At 42.3% G+C, this 17904-nt stretch overlaps 1 protein-coding gene and 2 pseudogenes across 2 annotated transcripts in view; 2 read left to right on the forward strand and 1 right to left on the reverse strand.

Annotated features, from left to right (window-relative positions):
• The window catches only part of IQGAP1 (IQ motif containing GTPase activating protein 1), a 118348-nt gene extending 100779 nt beyond the window's left edge, over positions 1–17569 (reverse strand). The window contains exons 1-2 of one of the 2 annotated variants that reach the window (XM_058294721.2): positions 17378–17569; positions 15128–15227 (exon numbers count right to left, since the gene is read on the reverse strand). In XM_058294721.2, the coding sequence (XP_058150704.1) occupies positions 15128–15227; positions 17378–17432 (155 nt within the window). In that variant the 5' untranslated portion in view covers positions 17433–17569. Of the gene's footprint in view, positions 1–15127; positions 15228–17001; positions 17114–17377 lie in introns of those variants that run through there. The other variant, XM_058294722.2, reaches the window with a different exon arrangement.
• On the forward strand, positions 4835–6256 carry LOC139438227 (alpha-catulin pseudogene; annotated as a pseudogene).
• LOC139438231 (alpha-catulin pseudogene) lies at positions 6928–14935 on the forward strand (annotated as a pseudogene).
• Positions 17570–17904: the final 335 nt, after the last annotated feature.

Raw genomic sequence — 17904 nt, forward strand, 5'->3', positions numbered from 1 at the left:
GGCTCACTGTGCGGGCACTTGGCTTACTGCGTGGGCACTTGGCTCGCTGTGCGGACACTGGCTCATCACACGGGCACTCGCATGGGCACTCAGCTTACTGCGCAGGCCAATGGCTCATCACGCGGGCACTCAGCTCACTATTGCAGGCACCCACACAGGCACTCAACTTGCCGCACAGGCACTTGGCTCACCGCACAGGCATGCTTTCTCTTCTTTTTCACCAGGAGGCCCCAGGGATCGAACCGGGGTCCTCCCTTATGGTAGGTGGAAGCCTTATCACTTGAGTCACATCCATTTTCCTATTAATCATTCCCAATAATCAATGCCTTATTAACGACAATTGCTTATCTATGCGACTCTATTTAATTTTTCTTTTTGATAAAACTTTTCTATCTTTAATAATAAGCTTTTTTCTTTTTATTAGAGAAGTTGTGAGTTTACAGAACAATCATGCATATAATACAGGATTCCCATATACCATCCTGTTATTAATACCTTGCATTGGTGTGGAACATTTGTTACAACTGATGAAAGTACAGTTTTATAACTGTAATATTAACTACAGTCCATGGTTTAATTTAGGGTTCACTGTGTGTGTTGTTCAGTTCCATGGATTTTTTATCATGGGATTTTTTCTCTTGTATTCAACTTTTTCTTTTCTAATTTTGTCCCATTCCCTTCTGTTATTCTTCATTTCTTTCCACCTCAGTGTTTAGGAGCATTGATTAATCCTTATTCAAGAAGATATTTTCAGTTTCTTATGCTGCTGATTTAGTGATCCAAGCAACAGGCTGGTACATTTTACCTATGGATAAACACTAGCACAATATCCCTCCACCACAAAAGTCTCACAACTCTTCCTAGATACAGTGTTCCCTCAGTCCCCAAAGTTCTGCACCAACAGAAGCCAAGCCCTGGGCTGGCAGCTGCCTCTCCACTGCTTCTGCTTTTCGTTACGATTCCAGTGAGTCAACAGGAAGATATTCTGAGTAAAGAAAAAATAGAGGCCTTTCCTCTGCCTACAACCCAAAAAAATACAGTTCTTGCCAAATGATCTAGGGCAATTTCCAATCCAATTTACCACTCCTGTCTGACTGTATGAGGTCACTAATTAACAAACAAGAAATCGGAAAGAAGGAATGCTTTTCTAAGCTGAATCCAAAGCAGACAGAGGTTATGAAGAAGGAAAGCAATTGCAGCCTTTATAGCCTCCTGAGAGGCACTGGATATAACCTCTACTGCACCCACTTTCAGGGAGTTCATCTTAGTGAGCAAGAGTTAAGTCAGAAAAGAAGTTCAGATCTGGATATATGGGGAGAGGAAGTCGATGTTGGATTTCTTTGTATGGATATTATATTATTTTTGCAACTGTCCTGTAAGTTTGAAGTTATTTCAAAATAAAAGTTTAAGGGGAAAAAAATCATGTTCCTAAACACTTAATGACAATCAACTTATATTTTGTTTAGTGCATTTCCTATAATGATGTACAGATGAGTCTTTCACCAGTGAACAAACATGTAACACTTACTTACTGTGTATCTGTAACTGTCTTTAGCACCACAGGGAATAAAAAGTATTAAGACCAAGTTCAACAATCTTATACAAAACATACATAAATCGGAGAAATGCCCTCATACAGTCATAATGGTAGGTGGAAGAAACTGCAGTAAGAGGCAGGAAACAGTTTTAATTACCTCTGCCATCTAACAGCTGGGCAAATTGCTTAATGTTTCTGGGCATCAGCTGACTTAATATTGGACTTAAATGTCACACCTTAGTGCCTGCAGAGGTTAAGAGCACAACGAGCATCGACGTCACGGAGACCTCAGCTTGAATTCCATAGTTATACGACCTGGGGCAAATGGGAGGAAGTCATTTTCCCTCTTTAAAATAAAGATTATAATACCTATCGCACAGAAACACTGTGACGTACATTATCATTATGCTCAACTAATGGTAGCTATTATTGTTATCATTTTTAGAAGTAGTAGTGCAGTGGCAGACTGCAATGACGTTTAAAGTAAGGGCTTTGGAGTCACTGCCAATCTAGAAATCCAGGTCTACCACTTTCCAGATGGGCAGTTAACTTTCAAGAGCTTTGCTTATTTATCTGTTAAAAGTAAATTAAGAATATGCACCTCATGAGACTTTGGAAAAAGCTAGCTAATTAGATAATGAGTACAGGGTGCTTAGCACCGTTATTAACACACAGTAAGTGCTCAATAAGTGACCCTGAGGGTGGCAATGGGGCCGGGGAAGAAGCCCGAGGACAAAGACCTTGGGGGCAGACAGTAAACATTTTAGATCATAATGGCAAGGGCAACACAAATTGCAAAGGTGGTTTTGTTCTTTTTTTGCTTTTGGTTCCTTTTAACCATCAAAGATTATCTGAAGTTTTAATGTTTCCATAATAAAATATCTCACTGAAATATAACATTAACGATTCCCAATATAGAGTTACAACAAAATTTGTTTAATTGAACTTTAGCAAATAAACTCTTTCTCTTCAAAATAAACCATTAACCAAATTCTTCACTTAAATGTTTAAAATGTTCTGATTCATACACTTTAAAATTACAAGGACCAATCAGATTTTCCAGAAGAAAATCAAGCAGCAGAGTTCAGATTTGGTCAGGTAGGTGGTGCAGCCCTCTACATTCATCTGGCACTTCACTCTCGGCTTGCTCAAAGATATGGTCTCTAGGCAACCAAGTCCTGTATTAAACAAACAGCCACAGTCATATGAATCACTTCCGGATGGTCTCACTTTGCCTACCAGCACTTTCTCACACAAATGCTTCCTTGTCAAGAGATTTATTTAGCAGTCCCAACTGGAAACAACCAAGACTCTTACACAACCAAGACTTGTCCATCAAATACCACATGGCTTAAAAATGTTTAAAACAGGTCCTTCTACCAACAGATAGCCCCAAATTGCTACACTATGAAGCAGAGACAGATCAACATGGAAAACCAGAAAATGAAATTTCTAGAACACACCAATATGAGCCCTCAAATATATTTCTACTGTTTTCTCAGTAGGGCATGCATTAAAATATATAAATGAAAATTATTGCTCTGACCTCTGAGACAATAAGAAATACATGCCAAATTAGGACAAACTAATGGTCCACTTAGCCCAAGCAGACTTTCCCAACCTTGACTGAGGGGCAATCAGTACACTCAGCTGGTCGGTTAACACTAGTTTCCCATGGTCACATTCACTCTAAGACCCACTCACTGTAAAAGGAATAGCTGTTTTGGTAAAGTATTTAACCCAACTCTCCTGCTACCAGCAGCTTTTTCCACCTCAAAAGGATCCTATATTCACAGTAATCAAAAGGTGGAACAATTCTTGTGTGATCTATGTATCTTAAAAAAAAAAAGAATTTTTTAAAAAGGTGGAACAACCCAAGGGTCCATCAACGTTAGAATGGATAAACAAAATGTGGTGTGTATACACACACACACATACAATGGAATATTATTTTGTCATAAATATGAAGTTCTGATACATGCTACAACATGAATGAACCCCGAAGAGATCCTGTCAAGTGCAAAAAGCCAGACACAAATGCTCAAATATCGTATAATCTCACATATATGAAAGAAATGGAGTATGCAAATTAAGGATCAGAAATTAGAATAAAGGTTACCAGGAGCTAGGCTGGGGACAGGGAATGGGGAGTTAATGATTACTTAATACAGAGTTTCTGTTTGGGGTGATGAAGTTTTGGTAATGGATGGTGGTGACAGTAGCACAACACTGTGAATGTTATTAACACCACTGACTTGTATACTTGAAAGTGGTTAATACAGGAAATTCAATGTTGTATATATTTTGCCACAATAAAAATTTTTTAAAACCCACAGAACTGTACAATACAAAGAATAAACCCTAATGTAAGCTATAGGCTTTGGTTAATAATATAATAATATTGGTTCATCACTTAATAACAAATGTACCACACAAGCACCCAAAAAAGGATCCTGGGTGCCACACTATTCATGAATTAAACAGAGATCATATCATCTATGAATAAGAGCAAAAAGGGAAAAGGTGTTAAGACTCCAAAATGAAAACTGCAACAGAACAAAGTAACTACAATTAATAGAAGCCCAGGGGAGGGAAAAAAATAATAAAGACCACAGAAAATCAAGTCAGTGAAACAGAATATATATGAGATGCATATATAGAATGCTGATTCAGCATAATCACACACAAAAAATGAAGAACTGCCATAAAAACATACTGCAGATCTAACACACCAATAGGCATTCCCAAAGACAGAACTAACTAATCAGAGCCAATTATTCAAGGTATAATGGAGAATTTCTTTGCACCAAAATAAATAAGCAAAAAAGATATTATAACTCAAGAATCTCCACTTTACAGGCAAAATAGAAAGTCATTATCAACCCTAAAATGTAAGCTGAGAAATTGCTGAAATTTCTACAAGTTTCAAATTATGAAAAAGAGTTGTGCATTTAAAATATCAATTTACTTGTCATGAAGCTAAAATCAGGCTAGCTTCAGATCTTGTTCCTAGTAATAGTAAGTATAAGAAATTGAAATGATATATGATTTTCAGGAAAAATGAAATATAGTTCACCATAACAGAATAAAAAGTCCAGAAATAGAACTGTATATAATTTAATGCTTGACAAAGTAGACAGCATTTGCTGACAAAAGGATTGTTTTAAATGATATCAAAATAATTTAAGGGAAGCAGATGTGGCTCAACCAGCTGGGTGCCTGCCTACCACATCAGAGGTCCTGGGTTCAGGTCCCAGTGCCTCCTAAAGAAGATGAGCAAATGTTGCACCTGCCGCAATGGGCCAGCCACCTAAACAAGCAGATTACACAAGCCAGCAGGCACTGCAGCCTGCAGGGAGAGGATGTGGCTCAGGCTGTTGGCACTCGCCTCCCATTTGGGAGGTCCCGGGGTTCAGTTCCCGGTGCCTCCTGGAGAAGGTGAGCACACAATGAGCTGACAGATGAAAGAAGCATCTGGGGAAGAGGGGAGATAAAAAATAAAATTATTTAGAAATACCATTACAATTAAGGATTCTTAAAAAAATTAAATCATAGAAAACTTAACCAAATATAAAAGGGCATATTTTAGCAAAGTTTCAGAGAAACTAAAATTATCTATACTTTGAACTGATAGAAGGCACCACAAACAGAAAGATTAACATTTAAATCAATAAAACCCAAAACTTCTGTACAGTAAAAAAACAAAATGGAAAATAAAGTTTTTTTGTAGCAAATATGACAGAAGGTCAACATTCATCCTGTAAGAGAGCTGATGAAAGTTAACCTCACTAATCTGAGACAGACAAAAGGCATCAAGAAGCCATCTGGCCAGGGGCAGGGCCTTGGGGGGCCACAGTGGAGCACAGTTCAGGCGGCACAACTTGCCGAGCAGAGTTGGTGCCGAGCCGAGTTGGTGCATTCCACACTTTCAGCCCCTCCGGCTTCAACCTCTCTTGGGAGAACAAGAACAAAACTCAGAGGAGCAAACACTGCTCCCACTGGTTTCTCAGATCACCACACTTTTTAATCATAAAGATAATACCAAAAAGTCTGATAAAACTCTGCAAGCAATTCATCGTGCAGGCCAAGCTGTCAACTTGGCAGCTGGAAGATTTGTTAACATAGGGGAAGCTATAGCCAATGAAAACTGGGATTTGAAAGAAGAAATAAATATTGCCAGCATTGAAGCAAAGGAAGCAGAAAAGACAACTGCAGCACTTACAGATGTAACCAACTTGAATCATCCAGAATCTGATGTCTGGATCACTATTTTTACAGACAAACCAGGAGTTATAAAGGCTGCAAGGTTCCTTCTTTCTCAGGTGAAGGTGCTCTTGCTGGCAGACCAAGTGGTCATTAAGCAGATAATAACTTCAAGAAATAAGGTTCTTGCAACTATGGAAAAACTAGAGAAAATGAATAGCTTTCAAGAGTCTGTCCAAATATTCAGTCATTTTGGAAATGAAATGCAGTTTGCACACCTAACTGGAGACAGACAAAATGATGTGAATGATGAAAAGAAAAAGGCAAAAAATGGTAGGAGCTAGGGCAGTTCTCAAAAAGCAAACCATGATGCTTCTCACAGCTTCAAAGACCTGTCTTAAGCATCCCAACTGTGACTTGGCCCATAAAAACAAATGAGTATTTGACCAAATGAAAGTGGCATTGGATAAGGTAATTGAAATCGTGACTAGCAACAGATGTGGCTCAAGCAGTTGAGTGCCTGCCTCCCACATGAGAGGTCCCAGGTTCAGTTCCCAGTGCCTCCTGAAAAAACAAAACAAAACAAAACAAACAAACAACAAACAAAATAAACGAAAAACCCAACTCAGGTAAGCTGATGTGTCTCAGTGGTTTAGTGCTGGCTTCCCACATCTAAGGTCCTGGGTTCAATCCCTGGTCCCTGGTACCTTAAAAAAACACTTGTGACTGACTGTAAACCAAATTGAGTCACTGACATTTCATCCACTGGTGTTTTTACTGGAATTAAATAATTCAAGATGAATATTAAAGCTCTCCAGGAGAATTTTTTTTTTTAAGATTTTATTTTTTTTATTTCTCTCCCCTTCCTCTCCCCTCAGTTGTCTGCTCTGTGTCCATTCGCTGTTGTGTTCTTCTGTGACCGCTTCTATCCTTATCAGCGGCACCAGGAATCTGTGTTTCTTTTTGTTGTGTCAGCTCTCCGTTTGTGCTGCGCCATTCTTGGGCAGGCTGCACTTTCTTTTGCGCTGGGCGGCTCTCCTTACGGGGTGCACTCCTTGCGCATGGGGCTCCCCTATGCGGGGGGACACCCCTGCGTGGCAGGGCACTCCTTGCACGCATCAGCACTGCGCATGGGCCAGCTCCACACGGGTCAAGGAGGCCCAGGGTTTGAACCGCGGACCTCCCGTATGGTAGGCGGACGCCCTATCCATTGGGCCAAACCCACTTCCCTTCAGGAGAATCTTTATTTTCAGTCCCAGGAGAATCTTTCTACGACGTTGGAAGTCATCCTGGAACATACGGAAAACTTTACCGATTCTGCCTACAGCAGCCACGAGCACAGGGAATGCATCCTGGCACTGTCAACGCAGGCAAGAATGGAACCGCAGCAGTTAATTCCTGTGTGGATTCAAGCTCAAAGCAAGAAAACAAAAAGCACTGCTGAAGAACTGGAACTCATTATATTGAAAATCAGTCAGAGCCTCCATGAACTTAAGAAAGAAAAGAACTTCACAGTACTGCAACACAGCAGGCAGCAGGTCTATTAAAATACCATGCTGATCACATGGCTTTAAAAGAAATTTAGACGCTTCCACCGAATATGCCTGTAAATTCTCTGAACAGAAAGAGCAGCTTGTCGAGACCTGTCAATTGTTGAGACATATATCTGGGACAGAATCTCTTGAAATAACCTGTGTCCATGCAAAGGAGACATTTCGGGTGAGTGGTCAACAGGTAATTTCTGCTGCCAAAACACTGACATTGTACCCATCTAGATGTATTTTGTGAAGCTTGGAAACCTTGAATTAGTGGCATGTCAACACTGCTAAAAGAAATCCGTGATGTGTTTGAAGGAAGATGAAGAGATAAGTATGGCTACCTTTCACTTCCAAAGACTGTGAAGAATAATGCAAACGTGAAAACACTGAAGCCAGACAAGCCCAACTCTGAGAAGCGAGCCAAGACAGCCAAGCTGGCACTTAAGCTGAGTGTGCTCACCTCTGACACACACTGCAAAACTGAAAAATGGGAGGATCAGGAGAATGAGATTGTCCAACATGGACGGAACATGTCTGGTACAGCCTATTCTCTATATTTATTTACCAGAGAAGAGGGGCAATTGAAAACTTCCCAGGATTTAGTTAATCAACTAGAAGTTTTTGCCACAGAGGGTTTAAAGTTTGCTTCAAGTATACAATATTTTCAAAACAGCTGAAAGATGACAAGCTTATGCTTCTCCTGGAAGTGAACAGGCTAAATCCTCTGTGCCACTAGCTCCACACAATAACTAAGATACCTTGCAGAATAAAGTGTTTCTAAAGGTTGGCAAGTGCATTGCAAAGACAAGATCCATGATGGCTATCTTGGTCCTGCTTCACTCACTCTGCTATAAACTACTGAAGAGTACAACAGAAACTAATTGTCCTAACTTTCCAACTTTAGTTGGAAAACATGACGTGGGTCTCAGTTATTTAAAAAAGACACCATGGATGGTAAGGCTTGAGAAGCTTTTGGGGTCAGTCTCTGGAACACCATGTGGTAAGCATGACCTTTTTAGTAAGAAAATCCTTTATATTTTCAGAAATTCAATAAGTTTATGAAGAAAACAATACTGAAATATTGTTTCAGTATTTTCTGATCATGAAAGTGATTGTGAAGCTTCTTGACAAATAATAGATGCCACAGTAGTTGATAGGAAAAAAAGATAATTTGCATAAGAAAATAAAATTGGTAAACAAATATATGGAAAATGAGTTTAACCTCTCTAGCAACCGAAGTAATAAAAGTTTAAACTGGAATAAGCTAAACAAATTATGGACATTATATAGCCATTGAAAATGGTAATTAAGAAGACAATATATACATTGAAATAATACTTTTTTAGTAAGTGAAGTACCTTTTTATTTTGATTCATAAAATGGAATTTCTTGGTTTCATGTCTCAGGATTTTATACTTCTTTTTTAATATCATACATTTCCTTTGTGTTTTTAACTCATGCACATGTACTCTTTGAACAGTTATGAAAATAAACCCAACATATCAAAAAAGACAATGTAACAATTTAAAACTCTGAATTTGTGATCATAACTATTAAAAATATGTATACATAGGAAGCAGATGTGGCTCAAGCACCTGGGCTCCCGTCTCCCATACAGGAGGTCTAGGGTTCGATACCCAAGGCTCATGGTGAAGGCAAGCTGGCCCATGTAGTGAGCTGCCCCAAGCAGAGTGCTAGCCCATGCCGGAGTGCTACCCTGTGCAGGAGTGCCGGTGCAGCAAAATGATGCAACAAAAAGAGACACAGAGGAGCGAGAATAAAAGACGAAGCAGACCAGGGAGCTGAGGTGGCACAAGAGAATGATCGCCTCTTTACCACTCTGGAAGGTTCCATGATCCGTTCCCAGAGCCACCTAATGAGAACAGCCAGACACAGCAAATGGACACAGAGAGCAGACAATGGAGGGAGGGGGGAGAAATAAATAAATAAATAATCTATTTTTTTTTTTAAAGTTATATACACGTATAGTATTTCCTTTTTTATCCCTTCTTTTCCTTGTATTATAAAATTCAGGGAAGCACTTGTGGCTCAACTGATAGAGAGTCTGCGTACCATTTAGAGGTCCAGGGTTCGGTACCCAGGGCCTCCTGACCCATGTGGTGAGCTGGCCTGCGTGCAGTGCTGCCATGTGCAAGTTGTGCCATTCCACACAGGGGTGTCCACGGCATAGGGGAGCCCCACGTGCAAGGAGTGTGCCATGAAAGGAGCCACCCCACGCAAAAAAAGTGTAGCCTGCCCAGGAGTGTAGCCACACACGTGGAGAGCTGGCACAGCAAGATGATGCAACAAAAAAAGCAACACAGTTTCCCAGTGCAGCATGACAAGAATGCAAGTGAACACAGAAGAACACACAGCGAATGGATACAGAGAGCAGACAACTGGGGGGAAAGGAAGAGAAATACAATTTTTTAAAATTATAAATATCTGTGCTTTTATGCATATATGAATAAACTTGAATATACAGAATGGCATTAAACAAAAAGGAAAAAAAAGTCTGTCTTCTCACACCTCCACCCCCATCCCACTCCTTAGTGGTATCTTGTTTCTGGATTTCCTTTCACACAAAAGCTTAAGTCTTAAGTGAAAAAATCAGGACTATTAATCTTTAGGACCTTGAAAGTACCCAGACAAATATAAGTTTCTCTCTTATTGTCTCATTATCACCTTTCTAAATTTTCTTTTGCCAAAGGCCTAGGGCAAGGACCCGTTTATTGAGTGCCTACTATGTTCCAGACACTGTGCCAGGCACTTAACCCTCATAGCAACTCTGCAAGATACAAAGTATCCTCTACTAAGAACCACTGATTATACACTTTGGATAGATTATATGGTATATAAATATATATCTCAATAAAATTGCTTTAAAATAAATAAATATGCAATAGCCAGAAATAGCAGCTATGTACACAGCAGGGAAAGCATAGAGTGATTGCAAGGTAATAAACAAAAATAATTCTAAAAAAATGTTTAAGACACATAGTATTCCCGTTCTGCAAAGTGCAAATTTAGGCTTACGCCCTGTGGTTAAGCACCTGGCAAAGTCAGAATCAGAACTCACACCTGCCAGAACTGGAAGTCTTCATTCTTTTCACTCTGCTAACAGTCAAGATTTTTAAAGATGTTTTAATCAGAATCTTTGAATTTGTTTTACTAAAGTATTCTGAGAATACTGAGTCATAATGACTTTTCTTAGTAATAACAAAAGCTACTAGTTATTGACTGCCTCATAAGTCTGACTACTCTCCACATTTCTTACTTAACTGCAAATTCTGCTACATTGTAGTGTAAAAAAATTTTGGTAACCACATTTGGAACCTAATATTCCCATTTGTAACATTGTTATTATATGAAAAAGCACTTAGTTTCAACCACTTTAACAAATACACTTTGAAGTGCAGCCCACTTTCTATGGAGTTTACCCTGAACTATCTTGCACTAAGTTTTAGAAAAGGGAATGGAAGCTTCTGCCTATCTCACAATTTTAAGAGGTTAAGAATAAATCCCACCCCTACTCCCCTGCTTGATAATTATGAATTCACCCAGCTCCTAGTCCCAATGTGCCATTAAGTAGCTACATCCTGTGGGCCCTTAATCACATTGGCTCTCATGAGGTAGTTAAATTAGCTTTCTCATGTGTAAAAGGAAAACTTGACACAAACTCCTAAAATCGATCCCTCTCAATCTTTAAGTGATGTTCCTCAGTTTGAAAATTCTAGAAGCTTATAAGCAAACTGTTCTTCCTGGACCCCTGTACAAATGTACACTCATTTAATTCTCCTTTCCATTTTACTTCCTTGCCTCTTAAACATCTTAACTTTTGTTTGCATGTGTCCTCATCACAGTGTGCTAAGCTGGATATATCCAGAGGTTACTGGAATTCCCATTCCACCTAGGAGAGAGGAGATCTGAAGAGGCCACCACAGAATATATTGTATGCCAACAATAAACACGTGCACAAAAGAGATATTGTTCTAGAGAACTGATTTCTTTCCAAGATACTTTTTTAATTCATGTAAATTACAGAAGGTAAAGTACTTCTCTTCAGTGCTAAACTCTTGTTAACACCATATAGTTTCTGACAGTCTCCAACCAGCCACAACTCTTAATTTCCCTTCAACAAGCATACCCTGCCCCCTGAGCTGGATTATGGGAACTAAGCAGGAAGAAGAGAGCCCACCACAGACTTGAAAGGGTATACCGAAGCCTCTGAAAAAAGGAATCCTAATTCACCAAACCCAGAGTTTGCTGGAATTAACCTTCTTCCTGTGACCTTTAACCTAACTGATTTTTCTTCCACCTCTAGTAAGACTCATAAACTCTCTTCACTTTCAGACTCCCCTGTTCGGCCATGCCTAAGTCCTATTCACCTGAACTTTCTTCTGAGCTTTCTCTCTACTGCTTCCTTCTGTCCAAGACCTGAGCATCTACCATACCTCCCATATTTAAATCTCACTTCCTCTGGTGAAATGGTATTCATTCCTAGTATACAACTACTCCTTAGCCAATACACATGTAAGGCTCAATCAGAACAGGCAAAAGGATAAAAACAAATCCACATTTGAACATTAAAACCTAATTTAGGGTGAAAATGTCCTCCCTTTATAAAGTCCCTGATCTACTGCCCAATTCTCAGCAAAAACCCTTAGATATTTCATTTAAACAATAATTTAAATTCCAGATTGAAACTATTCTCCAAACAAGAAAAGGAGAATCTCTTTATTTTCTATTTCCCAACAACTCCTAGAATATGCTTTTACACAATCACCCTTAAATTTTCCCACTTAGCCTTCTAAACAAGCACCAACCCACACTCTTATCTCTTTCCACACTCCCACACACTCTCTCCTCCTTAAACTCACTGTCTCCACACATCCACATTCACTCTCTTTACACTCACAGCCATCTCTCTCCTCCCTCTCCACACTCTTCTCTTTTCCCAAGAAAGAGCTCTGTTACAGGTACAGGAGAGGTTGGAGTACCCAGGATACACAATAGGGCCACTGTACCATAAGGTGGAGCTTTTAGTGGAAGGAGTAGAGGTATTATAAATAGAACTGGACAGGGGGACCTTTTTTCCCTTGGAACTTTCTGATCTCTCTTCCTGGCCTTGAAGCTGGCGTATATTCTGGACCTTGGGGCTTCTCCAACTTGGGAGGGACTAGGGTTAGGAAGGAAACAGGCCTAAGCCGACCCAAAAAGGCAATTTAGATCTTGTGCTAAAGGGGAAAGAGGAGCCCTAGAAGCATGCAAGCTTACCAGGGTAAGAGATAAAACTGGGAGCTGAAGCCCAAGTTGGTAATGAAGAGCATGTGATTGTCTGTGGTGCACCCTACATAGTTTTTGGGGACGGCAGCAGCCCTTTAGGGGGCTGTTAGGGATCACAGCCTTCTCTCTGTGGCATGATTTCCTAGGCTTCTTTTCCTAGTCCTCTCAGTTGTGAAATTTAAATAGGTCCTTCCAAAGTTGATTTTTCTAATCAAAGTTTTAAACATCATGATATCCAGATTTTGTATAATTACCTCCATAAAATAAACTGGGCACATGTCCATCATGCCAGGCCAATGGGCAGTGTATGCCAGGGTAATATGCCGTAATTATGCTCTCCCTTAGAACCCAAAGCATGAAAAATAAAGATTATCATGCATCTCATGGTCTTATTCACTTCCTAAGTATGCAAAAGCACTCCATTAAAATATACCCCAAGGGATCATAATCCCCTCAATGGGTTTTAAAGGCTATGTGCTACTCTTCTTTCCTGGGAAAAAAAAAAAAATCTGACAAACATGCTCCAGGGTAGACACAAATTAAATGCCTTGCTAGTACAGCACTTGAGGAAGGAAATGTGATAAGGAACATCGCACTACTCAGGCTATCATATCCCAGCACAAGGCAGAATTCTAATCAGGATTTAAGGTAAGTGAATATTTTAAATCCTATTTTTCAACCAGAAGACTATAAGAACCACCATAGGCATTTAAAAAATATAAGTGCCCAGCCTCACTCACCAGCCCAAACCTACTGAATCAGAAACTCTGTGACAAAGCCCACATAGCAATATTTTTCTTTTGAAGCACCCCAGGTAATTCTAATGCAAACTGCTTAAGAACATTGTATAAGTTCACAAAAAAGAAAGTAGATTAAAGGTTACCAGGAGAGGAGGGGGGAAGAGGGAGTTGTTGCTTGGAAGGTACAGAGTATTTGTAAATTTTGAAATAAAATTTATTAGAAAAGAAGAAAAAGGAAGGGAGGTATAGAGAGAGTGCAAGAGAGAAAGAAAGATACTGTATAAAATAATGGAAACTATTCTTTAACCAAGAAAACTACAAGTAGACAAGAAAACCTGAGTTTCCTCACTGAAATGAGATGATTAACTAGATTACTGGTGGCATTGTGAAAAGGGACGTATTAACCAAGACACTGTCTATAAAAAGGGAATTTTACAGTGGAAGCCAAATATTAGAGCAAAGGCAGGCCTGCTTTAGGTGGAGAGAAGGAAAGTGTGTTGGAGTTCTTCCTCCTCATTTCTAGGTTGCCTCCATAGAGCTGCCAAGGCTCCACAGAGCCGAAGAGGATCCCTCAGGCCAACTGCAGCTTTAAATTCTTTGACCTTCCAAAATTAGACAGCCACCAGTTAAGCAGCAGAGGCCCTTACAACTCTGTAAGAGAAAACATCCTTTTCTAGTGACATACTCACCTCCTGCTGCCTGACCTTCCGTTTAGAAAGTGAAGTGTTACCCTCCTCTCCATCTAAATCATCACTAATCTGCCCTTCCCATGCCCAGTCTCCTGGAAGGGCTTTAAACTCAGAAATGAAGCCCGGGTTCAAGAAGGCAGACCAATTGCATGTTGCTGGTTGCCTCAGGGGAGGAAAGAAGGAAAATGGGACCAGGGAGGGGTACAAATGGGACTGCTGCTGTCTATGTTTATTTCTTTTTAGGAGGGAATGATTTGAAGGGTTAACATTTGTTAGTTTTGGGCAGTGGATACATGGATGATTGTTCTATTGTTCCCTGGACTTTCCTGTAGTCTTAAAAGTTCTCAGAATTGAAAAGAAAAGAAACTCTTGTTTACTAGCACCATTTGAAGCACCCTTGATTTTCATTAAATTTTTATTGCAAATATCTTTCTTAATTCCTTTCTTGTCTTTTCCACCACAGCTCTGACTTACAGAATATATGATCTGTAAATACATCTATCTACCCTAGAACTTTGCAAAGGAACACAACCAGAACAAAAGCAATGGACCTCTGATAGTGAAGCAAATCCACATTCTAAGAATAAGATCATCACAAGATCTTGGAGTATGTGAAAAAGGTAAACAGCAGCTGTATGTTCATTTCATAAAGAATGCAGAGGATGCTGCCTTTAGTTAAGTCTTGAATAATGCCAAATGGATGGACCTATATGCATAGCTCTATACTTCTAAGCCTCCCAAACCACAAACCTTATCCACAAGTCATTGGGAAGGAGTAACCAATTCATATATAAATCAAAACAGTGAAAATTTAGTGAAACGTTAAGGCCAAGAACTTTAAATCCTAAAAATGCTATTTCTTTCCCACAGCTGATAGTGGCCGCATACACCATAAACATTAAACTGACCAGCAAAAATCCAGAAATTCTTCAGTACACATAAATGTCCATCACAGGGTTTCATAAGTTGACATCAAGGCCACTTGCTCCCATGAATAAATATCCTTCCTATATTTATCTCTCAATGATCATCCTCCCTCAGTCACACCTACAACACACTCAAAGAGATCTTTATCTAGTTCATATCATATCAGCTTCCTTCTTACAACCTTCCCTCCAGCCAGCCAATCCTTACCTCTTTGCTTCTTCCAAATGACAAAGGTACTCATAAGCCACATTCTGACGTCTCCTTTCATCCATCTCTTCTGCAGTAAGTCTCTCATTATCCAAGACAGCTAAAAGATGAAAAAAGAATGTAAGCACAGGATCTGTAACCTTCCAGAGTGATAAAAGAGTGCCAGAGCATCAAATTCCTGCAAGTCACCCAGAGGGTCAGGATAACCACAGGATGTGTAGGTAGCCAGGTGTACCACAATGACTTTCCTAAAACAAGAACTTTGGGGTGTCAACTATACTCATCTTACACTTTCTTATAAAGTATAGTAATTTGAGCATGCACTAAATTTTAATGTGACCTTCAAAAATACTAGTTCTTGAGATTTTGGCTTAAATTTGTCCTTGTCTATCTGCCAGAACTTTCTAAATACAGATGTGATCATGTTGTTCCCCTATTTTACAAACAAGCAAAGCCAGCGGTTATTGAGAACTAAGTTGCAGTAACTGTACTATGCATTTTACAAGCATTCTCTCATTAAATCCACACAACAGTCCCCTGATCATCACTCCTATTTTACATATGAGGAAAGAGGCTGGGTGAGGTCAGCCCTATGGCTAGTAAGTGGTGGGGCCTGGATTCAAATCTAGTCATTCTGCTTCCAAAGCCTGTGGGCTTAACCTGAAAGCAATCTGCCTCTTTCATGGGCACCCACGGCATCCTAACTCCTTGGCAGGGCATTCAAGGTCTTTCCCAATCTATTCTCTATGACTTTTGGAAACTCGTCTCCCTCGCCCTGCCCTTCCTCCCACCACTGTGTACTCCACACCACTGTCCCCAACATGCAGTACTCTTCTACTATCCAACACCTTCCCTCTTCAAGGCCTATCTCTTGCCCCACCTTAACCTGTCAAACTTCTCTACACAGCATCCTTCAAGGCTCTGTTCCTATGTGACCATCTGTGTTCACAGTACCTTCTCCAATCCATCCCCTCCTCCTCACCTTCATTACCGTTTATGAGTAGTCAGATCAGAGGTCCTTTAACTTTATCACACCTTATTATCATTATTCCTGTTATTCTGATTTAAAAAGTTCTTTAGGGAAGCGGATTTGGCTCAATGGCTAGAGCATCCGCCTACCACATGGGAGGTCCAACATTCAAACCCAGGGCTCCTGACATGTGTGATGAGCTGGCCCACGTGCAGTGCTGATGCGCGCAAGGAGTGCCGTGCCACACAGGGGTGTCCCCCGCGTAGGGGAGCCCCATGCGCAAGGAATGCGCCCTAAAGAGAGCTGCCCTGCGTGAAAAAAGTGCAGCCTGCCCAGGAGTGGTACCGCACACATAGAGAGCTGACGCAGCAAGATGACGCAACAAAAAGAGACATTCCCTGCGCTGCATGACAAGAATGCAAGCGGACACAGAAGAACACACAGCGAATGGACACAGAGAGCAGAAAACTGAGGGGGGGGGGAAGGGGAGAAAAATAAATTTTAAAAAATGAATCAAAAAACAAAAAGTTCTTTGAAGGCAGTGCCCGGTCTTACTCATATTCAATTTCCCAAACGTGGCATAATCCCCCACACATAACTGCAAAATTATCCTACAAGCAGATTCCCAAATATAAAATAAAAAGAGACAGGCCAGTCAGTGGTAACTATCCCTCCTGCAGTCCAGTAACTGTCCCAGGGACCAGCACAGAAAAGGAGGTTCCGAAAATGAGGAAGTCAGAGGTTTGCTTTTTTCTTTTCTTTTTTTTTTTTACTTCTGAAATCCTAACGAGGGAAATATGCCCTGGAAAGCTGAAGCGACTCGCCAAGGCCGCACCTCCCAGCCAGCGCGGGGCCAGGCAGGCCTGGGCCCGGGTCTAGCCCGGGCTGCGCCGGCGTAACGCACCCCGCAGGGAAGCGCCTCCCCACCGAGCCCTCGCAGAGCCCGCGTCTCGGGTCCCGGGGCACGCCCTGCACCGTCCTCTGCCACCTCAGCCCGGGCCGCTTCCCCCAATCTCGGCCGAGCGGCGGCGGAGGCGCCGGGTGGGGCGCCCGGGAGGGGGGGCCTGCAGGGCCCGCGCGCCGCCTCGGGGCCGCAGCAGGGCGCGGCCCGGGGCCCCCGCCGCCCGCCGCCCCCGCCGCCCCGCCCGGCGGCTCTTCCGGGTCCGCGCGGCCCGCAGCCGCCCTGCCCCACCCGCCCGGCCGAGCCCACGAGAAGACGGCGCCTCGGGGGGCAGCGAGCCGCGCCCCGAAGCCCCCGCGCCGCGGAGCCCCGCACTCACAGCCGTAGTGCGGCCGGGCCACGCCCAGGCCGTCGACCTCGTCCGCGGCGGACATGGCGGCCGAGCAGAGTCTCTGCTGAGGAAGCGGCGAGCCCTCGGAGGCGCGGGCGGCGGCGGCGGCGGCTCCTGCCGAGTGCGCGGGCTGTCCCGTCCCCGAGGCCCCGCCCCGAGGGCCCCACCCTGGCGGCCCCGCCCTGCCGCGCCGACGGGAGCGGCGAAAAGAGGCGGGGCCCGCGCCGCCAGGCCCCGCCCCCTCGTTCCGGCCCCGCCCCTCGCCTCCCGGGGCTGACGGAAGGAAGGAGAGGGAACCTGTGCCCTGTTTGCGCGCCGCTCGGCTCCGGTCCTCTCGGCGGGGAAGGCGCACCCCGGCTCCTGGAGGCTCGCCAGTGTCGCCCCTTCCACAACTCTGACGTAGCGGCCGCCAGTGTCGGCGGCTTGAAATCAAAACCGCGGGCCACCGCCCATTCCCTGCCTGCCAAGCCAAGCTCCTCTGCACCTGTACCTTTTTTTCAAGAGGAAAAAGAAGG

The sequence above is a fragment of the Dasypus novemcinctus genome, chromosome 3 (assembly GCF_030445035.2).
Source record: "Dasypus novemcinctus isolate mDasNov1 chromosome 3, mDasNov1.1.hap2, whole genome shotgun sequence".
Classification (NCBI taxonomy): domain Eukaryota; kingdom Metazoa; phylum Chordata; class Mammalia; order Cingulata; family Dasypodidae; genus Dasypus; species Dasypus novemcinctus.